The following is a 14643-nucleotide window of genomic DNA, read 5'->3' as shown; positions in this document are numbered from 1 at the left end:
ATACATAGTTATTTTTGTTCCCTATTGGAATCCTGAAGTTTTAAAGATATGATCTTTTTCCCCGGTTATTTTGGGGGGGGCGGGGGGGAGAAGAGGCATGCTTTGTTTGGAAACTGGCGGGGAAACGTTGTTGTTGTTTTTTCTGCCTGGGCGATTGTACACCTATTTGTTGCTCCAGGCAGTTTTTATTTTTTAAAAAAGCAAGGCCCTGTTCTTGGGAGAAGGGAGAGGGAGGCAGGTGCTAGGATGGGCTCTGGAGCTACGTTGGCTCGGCAGAGTTCCTTGGCGTGTTGCTTGCTGGTAGCTCTCCTCCCACTCGTGATACATAGTTGGGGGAATCCAGTTTATGTGATTCCCCCACTAGCACTTTAAAATGGAGGATGTAGCTGCCGGTTTGCTGCTGGGTCACTGGATTCTGACGATGTTGTGCAAAGCGCCAAAAATATGGCATTTGCAAAAGGTAAGTATTTCACTATTTTTCCTAGGTGCGGAACTGCCCCTTTATTATTCTATTACTAGCATGAGGAAGCCAAGGGATTTTTTTTTAATGGCTATCTGGTTTGAAACAGGATCATAGGCGGGACCCAGATAGAACATTTGTAAAGACCCATAACAGCTCTCAGCTATATTTCTCAACTTTGGTTGCAAAAATACCTGGAGATTTTAGGGAAAGTGGGGTTTAGGGAAGGGAAGGAGCTTGGTAGGTATAATGGTATAATGCCATGAAGTCCACCTTCCAAAGCAGCCATTTTTCCTAGGAAAAAATTAATAAATATTGTAAATAAAAGATAATTAATAAACTATAAAGTCTGGAGATCAGCTGTAATTCCAGATCTCTACCTGCCCCCTCCCCAGCAAGGCTGATAAACCTAAGGCTGATAATAGTAATATAACAGTGAAGAAATACTGAATCTCCAAATCCTTTTTTCTAATGAACCAATGAAGCTTTATTACTACTTATTTTATGAAATATGATAGCAAAATTATTTTCCCCTAGAAAAGGCTTTTCTTTTTCCATCAATCTAATGATTAATTATGCTAGTATCATTCTGGCCTGGACTCAAATTCACAAGCAGCAGTAAGGCCTACTGAAAACGTATTGAATACTTTCCAAGACATTATTTGTCAGTGCAATTCAATTTAAAACAGAATTTTGGGAGCTGCATCAATCCTGACAAATAGCACCAGGAATCCTTCCTATTTTGATTTCAGCTTTCTTTTTTGAAAAAACCTTACCCCCTCCCAAAAGAAGGACATGGGAGAAAGAAAAAATAAAAAGCAGAAATAATATATATTAGCCATTAGCACTGATACGCTTCCAACCACTTGTAGAATCTCAAATTTCACACAGACTCTCCCTTATCTTCCTTGGAAAAGAGAACAGACATCCATATATTTACTTGTGCACCGCACAAACACACACAAACAGAATCCCTGAAGATAACAATTTTAACCTAAGTGTATAGCTTGATGTCTACCAATGTATTCCTCACGCAGAGTTGCTTAACGTTAAAAGCTGTTACTTAACTGTGTTTTCTGCTTTGCTAAGCATACTCGTCAGAGTAGGGTAGCAAATTCATATTTGCTGCCTGATGTTAAATTAGCATACTCAAACCACGGAATTATATTCATAGAAGAAGTTATAGTGTATTTCCCATTTCATGCCAGGAATAGGAAAACACTTTGAACCCTGAAAGCCAGTAGAATCTTTGCCTGTAATGGCTAAGGGCTAAAATAAGTATTCAATAATATTCAATAATAATCATATTCCCTGCCAGAGCCACGTCCACATTTCCACCAGCTTTCGACACAGAAAACAACGTAAACATTCCTCCAGGGCACAAACACTCCACAGCCTCAGGAAACTGCTCAAAAATGTCTTGACAGTCACAAAGAGTGGGAGAAAACTGTTTACAAGTAGGGACATCAGTCCAGCAGAGAGAAAGGACCATCACCCTCCAAACCCACTGTACCAGTTGTTTGCCGAGTAAAATAACTAGTTTTTACATCACAGTTTGAGTCCAGTGGCAACTTTAAAACCAACAAAGTTTAATTCTGGGTACACATTTTCATATGCCAGCAAACTTTTTCAGATACATTGAAACAAACTTCCTCAAGACTTACATACAGGTGGAGAGGTAGTTGCCAGGAAGGGCTACTGAGAGTCAAGATACATAAGTACATGGACAATAAATGTAGCTAAAATCATGCCATTGGTAATACCTGTGAATATCAGCAAATCAGCATACAAATAAGAGTTAACAAACAGATGTGAGAACAAAGTTTCAGTCCAGTGGCATCCTGAAGGCCAGTAAACTTTCATTCTGGGCATAAGTGAGAACTGAGTGACTTTGCACGTGTAGTGAGACAACAACCCAATATCTCTGTTAAGCCATGGGGTTCCATTATCCTGTTATAATAATTTGTAATTCAGCTATCTCTTGTTTCAGTCTGTATATTGTTGTTGTTAGGTGCGAACTCGTGTCCGACCCATCACGACCCCATGGACAATGATCCTCCAGGCCTTCCTGTCCTCTACCATTCCCCGGAGTCCATTTAAGCTCGCACCGACTGCTTCAGTGACTCCATCCAGCCACCTCATTCTCTGTCGTCCCCTTCTTCTTTTGCCCTCAATCCTGCCTAGTATTAGGCTCTTCTCCAGGGAGTCCTTCCTTGTCATGAGGTGGCCAAAGTAATTGAGTTTCCTCTTCAGGATCTGTATACCCACTTCAAATTTGGCAACTTGTTCCTTTATTTATTACATATGTATACAAATATATATTTGTATATTTAGATCAATGTTACAGCCATGGGCACCTGCATGGCCCTACAGTATGCTAACATATCTTTATAGCCGATTTGAAGCAATGCCCCTCTCTTATTCCTGTGATACATTGATGATATTTTTACGACCAAGACATACATTATAGAAGCTCTGGACATATTGCACCAGGCATTCAAGGACTATCACTCTACCATCAATCAGACAATGAACTAAACTAGTCAAGAAATATAAAAAGGTAAAGGTATCCCCTGTGCAAGCACCGAGTCATGTCTGACCCTTGGGGTGACGCCCTCTAGCGTTTTCATGGCAGACTCAATACGGGGTGGTTTGCCAGAGCCTTCCCCAGTCATTACCGTTTACCCCCCAGCAAGCTGGGTACTCATTTTACCGACCTCGGAAGGATGGAAGGCTGAGTCAACCTTGAGCCGGCTGCTGGGATTGAACTCCCAACCTCATGGGCAAAGCTTTCAGGCGGCTGCCTTACCACTCTGCGCCACAAGAGGCTCTTCAAGAAATATATATATATATATTTCCAGACACTACTGTAAAAATATATAATGAATGCACAAACACCACCATATACCAGAAACCAGCTGACTGAAAAATATATCTACATGCCTTTAGCTACCAACCTAACATACCAAACAACCCACAGTATACAGCCAGGCTCTATGCTATGATAGTTCTCTTCTACAAGCTTTTTCTTGCACATAGGCAGACCCCCCCCCCAGTCATAAGCAACTCTTTGCCCACAGTAACAAAACATCTAATTTGAACATGAACACTGACACCTACATCTCGACAACATAACCACTGAACCTAACAACATGAACTACACCAGTGGTCCCCAACCTTTTTATCACCAGGGACCACTCAACGCCGGGGACCACTCAACGCCTTTTATTGAGGCCCAGTGTGGGGGGGGTAGTTTACTCCTCTACCCTCAACCACTGCCCTAATGCTCTCTGATCGCTATGGTAATGTTTAAACATCCCTTCAAAATAAGATACAGACACGCCACAACAATGAACATAAGGAACATTTTATTTTCATGGAAATTTTAACTCATGACAATGACAAATCAACCCTGAGCTTGTTTCTCTGCAACGAGATAGTCCCATCTGGGAGTGATGGGAGACAATGACACCCAAAGTGTGTTGTAAAGGGGGATGATGAAGTAAAGGGCCGGGGGGGGGGGGAGAGAAGGTGTCCAGTTTATAAGAATAAAAACATCCCTCCCACCCCAACATCTAACCCCATCAAGCCTTAGAGCTCACAACTGCCATGCCTGGAAGATGGAAGCCTTTCCCCAAGGCAAGCGGAGGATGGAAATTGAGGAAGGGAGAGGGCAGATCTTCAAGTCCCCTCCCCTACCTGGCCTCAACCAAACACCAGGTGAAAGAGCTCCATCTTGCAGGCCCTGCAGAATTGATTCAGCTCCCGCAGGGCCCTCAGCTCTTCCAGGAGCTCATTCCACTGGGCTGGGGCCAGAGCCCCAAACTGGTAAGAACCTATAGAGCACAAGGCCCTGTGGGGGGCATAGGATGTAAGGAGGTCTCACAGATAAAATGGGTCCAGGATGGCCCTTCATTGCCAACTTTGCCCCAGTTCTCCATCTGTATTAAATTGCTCTTAGCTAAGATTGAAATCAGGACTGCCAGTACTCAAATTAAGTCAAAGCAGAAATCCAACTGATTCTCTCCTCAACATGCAACTCTCAAGTCTTTGCTCAGCTGATTCAAACCAATCAGACTGTTTGGAGCAGCCTGTCATCAGAGGCTCTCTGTTTCTATATAGAATTAACACTTCACAGTCCTTCAGCTGTTTGCACAGAATTTCTAAACTTTTTAAAAATGCAGTCCATTACAGCCACACTGCAAATGGACAAAATCAACAACTGCCTGTACATTTGTATTCTGTTGTGACACCCACCTTATGGAATAGCCTGTCAGATGATGTTAGGAAAGCTCCTGCTTTGCTCAAACCATGCAAAGCTGAATTATTCAAAAGGGCATTTTTACACAGGTAATTGGTCTGTACTGTAATGAAACAGTTCCAAAAGATGCTTTTGTAAAGAAATAAGGAGCGCAAAACAGATTATAAAACTGTATCCTGCATGTTGGTGTAAGTAGGCTCCTACTATGTAACTTCATAGTCTAACACAGGGGTAGTCAAACTGTGGCCCTCCAGATGTCCATGGACTACAATTCCCAGGAGCCCCTGCCAGTGTTCGCTGGCAGGGACTCCTGGGAATTGTAGTCCATGGACATCTGGAGGGCCGCAGTTTGACTACCCCTGGTCTAACACATCAGATTTCAATGATTATGCTTTGTTTCACATTGAACAGCTTTTGTTTTGTTTCAGGCATGTTCTTAGCTACGTTTCAGATTTCTGCTTGTTTTTAGATTTCTGCAGTCCAAACACTATTGCACAGTTTACTGCCTGTCCCATCCTCTTGATTGTATTCGATTTACACTATGTAATCCATGTTGAGTTTCAGTAAGAAAAGCAGACAATCAATAACACAAAACATAAATAAACATAAATTTCCAGACGCCAATGTCAAATCACAAAAGACCCCTTATGAAAGCATCAGCTTCTATATCTTCACTCCAGTGAGATTCTGTATTCCTTGAAAACTGTTCTGGAGAAGTGGGTATCTAATATTATTGAAACTGTGGTTATATTCTGAATGTACAGCCACCTAAGTGTACTGTCTGATATCAGATACTGATTACATATCCAATGTGCAATTCACCCATACAGTCTATGCTGTTGGCCAATGCTATCCTCTGTATGCATCCTGCTACAGACCACACATCCACAGGTACAAACAAGGTATATCAACTTGAAGTTGTGGATTGTATCACAGCAAATCACAGAACTAGAAATGTTAACAAAGACTCTAGTTTCATTTCCTCTTCATTGTTTATTTGGTGTCACTTTTTCTCCCAATGGTGAAGTCTGAATGGCAAACTAAGCTATCTTTACCTTTCTCTCGCCTTTTAATTTTCACCAGATACAAAAGCACTGCATCCACAGTAGCATTTTCATGGGCACACAGATATCTGCCTGCAGAGAATAGCCTTCTCACCTCCCAAATTGCTCCGAAATCCTGCAGCAAATCAAATTCCGCAGGTAAATATCCTAAAAACCATGGGAAGTTAGTCTGGATCAAAGCTTCAGAATGAAGAGTCTTTGTCTACCAAGCCTTATTTTGAAATACTGCACATCATGGAATCTTATCCCCATGTTTTTCAGAAGGCCAACAAAAGTTCAGATTTATGACATGTTAGTATGAATGAAAATAGATGCCTTACTGTAACAGAAGACATTGTAGCTTTCATAAAGAAAATTAGACACATACAAAGTACATTTACCTGGGAGGGGAGGGGAGCTGCCGAGTATTAAGCATATGAGATCAAGAGAATGGATTCATTAGCAACCCCTGGTAATTCATGTCATTTCTGGAATCAGTGCAAAGAGTTTTTGGAATTATTCATGTACATTATTTTAATCAGAACTAAGATCAGATAAATTTATGAAGCCTTTGTGATGCCATTTCTATCTGAAAACTGAAAAACTATACATTTTTTTTCCTATTATTTTTACAACTTTGCTTAACCCAAGCCCTAACAAATTTTGTTTGGCTCTAAGAGCCAGTCCAAAAATGTAAAAGGAAGACTAATCTTTTTCAACCACCATTTTTGATTACCATATTTTCAATTATTACTATCACAAAATTCAAGGTTGACTCAGCCTTCCATCCTTCCGAGGTCGGTAAAATGAGTACCCAGCTTGCTGGGGGGTAAACAGTAATGACTGGGGAAGGCACTGGCAAACCACTCCGTATTGAGTCTGCCATGAAAACACTAGAGGGCGTCACCCCAAGGGTCAGACATGATCCAGTGATTGCACAGGGGATACCTTTACCTTACCACAAAATATAATCCTAACCACCTCACATTTTTTTGTAATTTTATTAAGGCTATGATAAATGTGTTGTATATAAATAAAAATAGGGGTAGACATGGTTGGCATCAACATAAGACAAAGCTAACATCCAACCTACATCTAATCCTCCCCAGTTTCTCATAATTCTATTGTAATTCCATTATAACTTTTAAAAAATCAATTTTTAGGCCCCCATTTCTCGGTGCCTGGGAATACTCAAACTCTGTACTAATCCACATTATTTCTAAGACACTTGTAAAATATCCAAGATCCTCTACATAATGGTTCAGCATAACTTTCTCATCCCAGTGTAAATCTCATCTAACATATGAAAAAGCCATAACTACTAGCAAAATCCACACAAATAGTATCAGTTCTACATCAATAACATTAAAAACAGAAAACTGATCTTCTTTTGCCATGAATTAGCACTAGCCTGTGCATTTTCTTCTAACTGAAAAAGCAACCTTACAAACTTAATCAGTTTTGTCAATCATGACTAACCAATCTCAGTATCCATTACTTGGTGAGTAGGAGATGGCATTTTTAAACATTTTGCCTGCTTTTCACAATTAGAGAACTAAAATTAAAATGAGGTAGAAGAACCTAATCTGATGCCACCAATTAAGTAAAAAATTCTCCCTCCCCAACTGAGGAAACAAAACCGGTCAGCCTGCTTAGATGTTAATGACTGTTATATTCTGAAGCAAAACCAGTAGCAGATTTTTGCACTTCATCAAACAACCCCCTGGTCAGGTATCACAACACTTTCTTGATTTTATCTGCTTTCTCCTTCCAGCATTCATTAATGCACTCATTGTGTGTCTCAGGGCTGGATTTATTACCCAGGGATTCATTTCCAATCTCAGTGGGCATACATTCAACTAATTCTTAACACAAAGACTCATTACATGCTTTCCACACTTGCCCTCAAACTGGCTGACATCTTCTGTGCCCTTTTCTCTTTCTAAAAATTCTTAAAAGAGCAAAAGCAGCCTTATTGATTTCCTCCAACAGGTTTTAGCAACAGTTAATGCCCATTGCCTCCTGAATGCGGTAACATTTCTAACACATGGAGAAGTGTTGAAATTTGTGCATTGAATCCATTTTTCAACACCAATCCCTTCTCTTTTGCACTCCTTGTCCACACAATCCCCCCACATGGCACTGATGCCCCAATTTGAAAACCAAGCTGTTTCTACAAACTTTGTCCAAATGCCTTTGACCACACAACTCCTACGCAACTGACTCATAAACTGCTGCACTTGTTCCTGGCCTGGCACTCCGTTCTGCTCATGCTGCTAAGCCCAGCAGTTTCTACCCATAACCCCTTCAGCGCTGCCCAAACTCCCACTTTTGTCCATTACTTTTCAAAACCTTTATCAGCATCACTCTCCCATCTTCATACTGTTTCCTAGAGAATCTCCCTTCTGGCCAGCACTATTGTCTCTAAATAGAAAGGGACATTATGACCTTTGACTCGGTCCCATTTGGACTGTGCTGCATGGCACCTGAAAGACTGACTTTTTTTTTTACTTTGATATATGTCTTCATGGACCGCAGCCCCCAAAAGCTTATGCAAAAAAAAGAAGAAAGAAACAAAAGTTGATTTTTAAAGTGTCACAAGACCACAACTGATTTTTGCTACAACAGACCAACAGGTTCACTTCTCCGGAACTATTCCTATTAATAAAGAGTCCAGGAGAAGCATGAGGAAGGAAACGAGAAGACCTGGAACAGGTGTTCAAAAGGAAATGCTCCCCTCTTGTCCCTTTAAGAAAGCCAATCCACAATGCAGGTCTATCATGCCTACTTCAGGTTTTAAGAGAGTTCAAAAAGGATGCCTTTCTGACACCGTTTCTGGGCACCTGATGCGCAGGAAAGGAGTTCCCCACCCACACTGATGGTCCTGCGCTCAATCCTAAAAGGGGGGGGGTAGCGACAGTTCCTCCGAATTAACCCACACGGGCTACTTAGAAAGCGCGGCAGACCGACGACCGCCAACAATCACAACGCCAACAAAAGGTTGCAAATCCCCACTGAAGCCCCAGCGCCCGCTTTCTCCCGAGGAAGTCTTGCCAAACCGGGGCTGCCTCTGCCGCTCGGAGGAGCGATGCCAACCCGGCCGCCAGGCAGCCAGACACGCTCGGAGAAGCCAACAAAGTGGCCGCAGCTGAGACAGGAACAACAGCCCCCCCCCACCCCCCGCATTAGACTGATCCCCAGGGCGCGAGCCAGCGGCGGCAGCTCGCCCCCCCCCCCCCCCCATAGACATAGACACACCATCCCTCCCCTCTCCCCCGCGCCGCCCTTCCAGACAAAGCCCGGCTCGCTCACCCCCAGCTTCCTGCTGCGGATTTTCACATAGCCTTGCTTGACGATATCGTTGAAGTTGGAGGCCATGGCCACGGCCGGCCGGCCGGCTGCGACGCCCCCGCTCAGCGGCCAGCCTCCTCCCCGTCTTCTGCGCCTCCTCCTGCCCCCTCCGGAGCGCCTGTGGCCGCCGGCTCGCGAGGAGCCTCTGGCATCCAGGCGGCGGCGGCGGCGGCGGCGGCGGAGCAGGTCCTGTGGCGCGTGCCGGGCACCCCCCTGCCAATGCAGTCCGCCCACTCCTCCCGCAGGGCGCCACGCTCCAGCCCGGCGGCGGCAGAGGCGACGGACGGAGCCAAGCTAGCGCCTCTGCTGGGACTCGGCGGCGGCGAGAGAGAGAGCGAGAGAGCGAGCACTGCCGCGCCGCCGTGGCCCGGCGAGCAAGAGGAGCGCGCGAGCAAGAAAGGAGCTGCTGGCCGGCTCTTCCGCCAGACTTGGCTTCTCCCCCCGTAGCAGCGGTGGCCGCCGCCGCCACACCGGCCCCCCGAGGCTCTCCGGCAGCTCGCGTCTCGCCGGCCTCCCTCCCGCCGGCGCCAGGGGGCGGAGGAGAGGGAGGGCTTCCCGCTCGCCTCCGCCCGCCTCCCCCTCGCACCTCGGGGCGGGGAAGACGCCGGCGTCTCCTGCTGCTGCTGCTGCTGCTGCCGCCGCCGCCTTCCCCAGGCTCCCTGGCCCAGCGCGTATCTTCTGAGGGAGCCGCGAGCAACGGGAGAGACGCCCCGCCGCCTACCCGGCTTGGCGAATGGGAAGGGCTGTCTTGGCGTTTGGTTTTGGGTCTCCCCCCCCCCCCCCCGCATGGCGGGCTCTCGTGCCTGGGCGGAGGGGGCGAACGCAAGCTATTCTCTCGCACTGTGTGTGGCAGGAGAACCACAAGGAAAAGATAGGGAGATAGATTGTCTTAACAAGCTGTGAACGGGTGCTGCACAGTCCTCCTAACCCAGTTTCTCCCTTTTGTTGAATGGACTAACCAGTGAGGCTGGGAACCGTCGTAGAGCTGCAGGGAGAAAGGCTGAGGACATCGTGCCTGTCAGAGATGCCTTCCGAAATGTGAGCGTTGGGCTCAGAGACACCGAAGGAGTAGCCTTCTTCCCGTTCCCACGCACATCCCGACCTTTAAATACATTCTTTGTTAATTCCTGGATATGTAGACTTTCTGCAGCCTTAGAAATTGACAAAGTTGCCAAACATAAAAGAACCCAGTAAGATAAAACCTAAGAAGGCCACAAAAACTGATACCACCAAATGCTAGCTTTATCGAGCTTCATTCAAATGCCTTCCATAATGCTTTATTCTGAGAAGTGTGTGTATAGGAGAATTATTTTTTTCACATATCCCCACCCCCACTGCCCTTTTTCTCTGCCTTAAGGTGTCCCAAAGCCATCTCTTCCTCTTCCCACTCCAGACATCTTGTGAGGCAGCTGGGGCTAAGAGAGCTCAGCACCTGGTTCTCCAGTTTAGAGGCACCAAGCCTCCCTGCAGACTGACAGCGACCATCCTATTTGCTGGAGAAGAAAGTTACACAATATTAAACACAGATACGTCCTTCCATTAATTAGATTTGTGCACTCCCTGTAATTGACATACTTGAAACTTGACTTCCTCCCCATCAAGAGTTCTCAAGACACTTCATGCTATAAAACAATATAAAATATAAACAAAACCACAAGGCAGAAGAGTAAATGCATGTATGAATTCCAGTAATACTGAATACATTGTTAACTTATTCCCACTGATGATATCTATGTTTGAAGACCCATATGCGAAATAATCAATATTGAGGTTATTTTGGTTTCATTTAAATATACTTTTACAGCATGGCTATTCATTTGAGAGTCATTGTGCATCATAAAAGTAGGAAAAAATAATAAAGTTTTATTTTTAACCACCGTTGTAATGTTGTTCCGGGTGGGTAACAAATACTAATCTAAATAATCACAAAGGGTTGTTTCGTTTCTTTTTTATGTGGCAATGCCTTAAAAAGCTAGACATCAAACAACGAAATCAGTGGGTAAAATGTTTCTCAGTCTACAGACTGGTCTTTCTGCTATAGAAAAATCATTTACTGAATTGTCTAGATCAGGGGTCCCCAGCTTTTTGGCACATGGGAGCCGCATTAGCATGCCCAGTGCCTAAAGAGGGTCACACCTCAAACCAAAATGTAATAAAATTATTAACCTTATATTTAGTCAAAGGTATGTGAAGAAATGATAACTTTTTGGAACAATATTTTACTGTGGAATTCTTTTATTTAGTTATACATGCTTATCTAGTCAGTGTGATTTTTGACGGCTGTTTTCTGTTTGCCAAGGCAATGATGTCCAAGTCAAGGTTTGTGGCAGACACTCTTAAAATGTCATGTAAATGTTCATTTGTAAGCTTTAACCTACACTTCAATTTCACAATTTTCATCTTGGAAAAGGTTTGTTCACAGATGTATGTGGTGCCGAAGACCATGAACATGCCTGCAGCAATTTTCTTTAGGTTGATAAACATATCAGGTAGATCAGAAAAGAAATCTATTTTCTTTACAAATGTCTCTGAGATGATCACTGGCTTGCAAATCAATTAGTTCCATCTGAAAAAGTTAGTTGCATCTTCTGGTGCTACTTCAAATGGATTTTGAAACATTCTTATTTCCTTTCTAAGCTTATGGCAATCAGTGAATCTATTCTGAAATTCCACCTGCAATAGGTTCAGTGCTTTGATATGTATTCCAACATTGAATTGTAAATCCCTATCTTCCTCAAATTTTAGTCCATTGCAGCATGAGAAGATTGAAAACTTACCTCTACTAACTTGTTTCACGAAAATGTTTAGTTTTGCTTCAAAAGCTTTCAATTCAGTATACGTCACACACAAGATCTCCTTTCCCTTGCAACCTTAGATTCAATGTGTTTAGATGTTCTGTGATATCTCTTAAGAAAGCCAAAGCTAGGCAAGGAGAAGCAAAGAAAAGCATTGCTTTCTTTGCACCCTCAGTTCACATTGGAGTTGCTGATTGCAGGGCCAGTTTACCCATGTAGTACGTGATATGGGCCCTGTACTTCCGGAGGCCCTGCAGTGTACCTTCCCCTCCATAGAACATGGCTGTAGCCTCTCTCCTCTTTTCCCTCGATAAGAACACTCAGAATGACACTCCTTTACACTGTGGCGGCCTCCTCTGCCCCCAGTCTGGCTGCTCCCACTGCAGTTGTATTCTGCTAGGGCCCTGCCAATCCTTAAACTGGCTCTGGTGGCACAGGCCCCACAAATCCTTAAACCACTCCTGGCTTATAGTATCCCATCCAATCCCATCTCATTCCATTGTTGGAACAATGTTGGAAGTGCTCACTAAGCCCACATGCTAACCTTGTACTCCCCAGTTTGATTCAACTCAAAAGAATATAATTTAGGAAACAGGAGTGTAGCCTTCCAGTTGCTGAGAAGTTTTTGAATCACAGAATCATAGAATAATAGAATAATAGAGGTGGAAGGGACATCATTGGTCATCTAGTCCAACCCCCTGCACTATGCAGGACAATCACATCCCAATTGCTCATCTACTGTAACCTGCCACCCCTTTGCCTTCACAGAATCAGCCTCTCCGTCAGATGGCTATCTAGCCTCTGTTTAAAAATTTCCAAAGATGGAGAACCCACCACCTCCTGAGGAAACCTGTTCCACTGAGAAACCACTCTAACTGTCAGGAACTTCTTCCGGATGTTTAGATGTAATTTCTTTTGAAGCAGATGAAGAATTCATAAACTTTGTTGTAGCAACCCTGTGGTTTATCTATCATTTTCTGCTAAACATAGATATCATGCACGCTTCTTGCGATGTACCTTGCTTATTCCTTCATTCTGTATGTATGCTTCTGGATTATATTGGCTGATATACTTTACTGAAAGTGTGAATAATTTCTCCAAGCAGGGAACTTCAGAAGATGACCTTATATTCTACAAGCAAAACTTTGTACAGTACTTTTATACTTTTACTGATGTATTGTTAAATATAATTTCTGTTTAGAACACTTTCTCTGCATACTATGCAGGGACCGTTGGCCCATTTAATTGGTTTGTCTGATTTCTTTCAATGCAAATCAAACATTCACAACTGATACATTTCAATATGAAATAATATTTTAAAAATACTTCTAGGCCAGGTTCTCAGAGAGTAAAAGACATATACATTGATATTACAGTGACAAACTATATAAATGAAAGTGCAAGGAAAACTAAAGTATGTTTTGCATGTTGAAACACATTCTTGCGTAAAGGAATATATGCCTATAAGCATGTACAAAATGCTTTCTACCTAACCAAAGGATAACCACTGTCAGCCTAATTTCCTCATTCCACCGCCCACTCCTAATTTGAATGAGAACCAAAGGGCAAAAGAAACATCATATTTAAACAGAAAAAGTATACTTGTTCTGTACAACTCTTGTCAAATTGGTCTCGGTGTAGGCATGCCCTTAAGGGGCCCTCAGCTCCTAGACACTGTTCACAGATCAGAGCTTTTTCGTTTTGATAAATACATCCAAAACATTTTTGATATGGAACACATGTTCTGGCATGCCCCCTGGGATGGAAATGGGTACAGACATGACGTCCATAGTCCCACGCCAAGGAGCATGCCAGAAGGGGCGGGGAGACAACTCTTGGAGGAGGAGGCAGAGGCCTGGGTGCCAGCCATGACACTGGGAAAGGCCAAGGTGCTGGTCCCAAGGCCTCTGGGGACTGGGCTCTTGTCTGGGGCACTGACCACAATGCCACTGCAGGCTGAGGTGGTGCCTCTGGCACAGGCCGAGGTGTCATCTGCAAGACCAGAGGAGACCACAAGAAGTAAGGAGGGAAGGAGAGGACGGAGGGAGGAAGAAGTCTTTGTGTCCTTGTGTGTGTGCACCTGAGGGGGGAGGAACCAAGAAGGAGGTCATGGAAGGAAGGAGAGGGGAAGTGGAAGTGGGGTGGAAGGAGTCTGTGCACACACATGCATTTGTTTGTATGTGAGAGAGAGAGAGGAAAGGAGGCAGGGGGAGGGACCAAGGAGCCCTGGAGCAGGTATGTATTCCACATACCTGTGAGAGTCTGGATGTCACTTCTTTTTTAGTTCATACTGGAATCTGGTACACAAATTTAAAAAGACAATCTTTGCTTCAATTTCATTATTGTATTATATTGTAACAACTAATAAAGATACCAAACTTCAACAAATTCCACATATATAGTTGATTTAATTGAAAATGCTACTCTGGAGAGCCAGTTTGGTGTAGTGGTTAGCAGTGCGGACTTCTAATCTGGCATGCCGGGTTCGATTCTGCGCTCCCCCACATGCATCCAGCTGGGTGACCTTGGGCTCGCCACGGCACTGATAAAGCTGTTCTGACCGAGCAGTGATATCAGGGCTCTCTCAGCCTCACCCACCCCACAGGGTGTCTGTTGTGGGGAGGGGAATGGGAAGGCGACTGCAAGCCGCTTTGAGCCTCCTTCGGGTAGGGAAAAGCGGCATATAAGAACCAACTCTTCTTCTACTAAGATGAGCCCCAAAATAAAGCAGGT

The 14643-nt window shown here is 44.0% G+C and overlaps 1 protein-coding gene across 1 annotated transcript in view; it reads right to left on the bottom strand.

Moving 5' to 3' along the window:
* The window catches only part of DOK6 (docking protein 6), a 195911-nt gene extending 186132 nt beyond the window's left edge, over positions 1–9779 (bottom strand). The window contains exon 1 of the mRNA XM_077352868.1: positions 9077–9779. Within this exon, the coding sequence (XP_077208983.1) occupies positions 9077–9142 (66 nt within the window). The 5' untranslated portion in view covers positions 9143–9779. The remainder of the gene's footprint in view (positions 1–9076) is intronic.
* Positions 9780–14643: the final 4864 nt, after the last annotated feature.

The sequence above is a fragment of the Paroedura picta genome, chromosome 9, assembly GCF_049243985.1.
Source record: "Paroedura picta isolate Pp20150507F chromosome 9, Ppicta_v3.0, whole genome shotgun sequence".
In the NCBI taxonomy this organism is placed as follows: domain Eukaryota; kingdom Metazoa; phylum Chordata; class Lepidosauria; order Squamata; family Gekkonidae; genus Paroedura; species Paroedura picta.
Note: the sequence above shows the minus strand (reverse complement) of the source record. Positions and strands in the feature narration are given on the sequence as shown.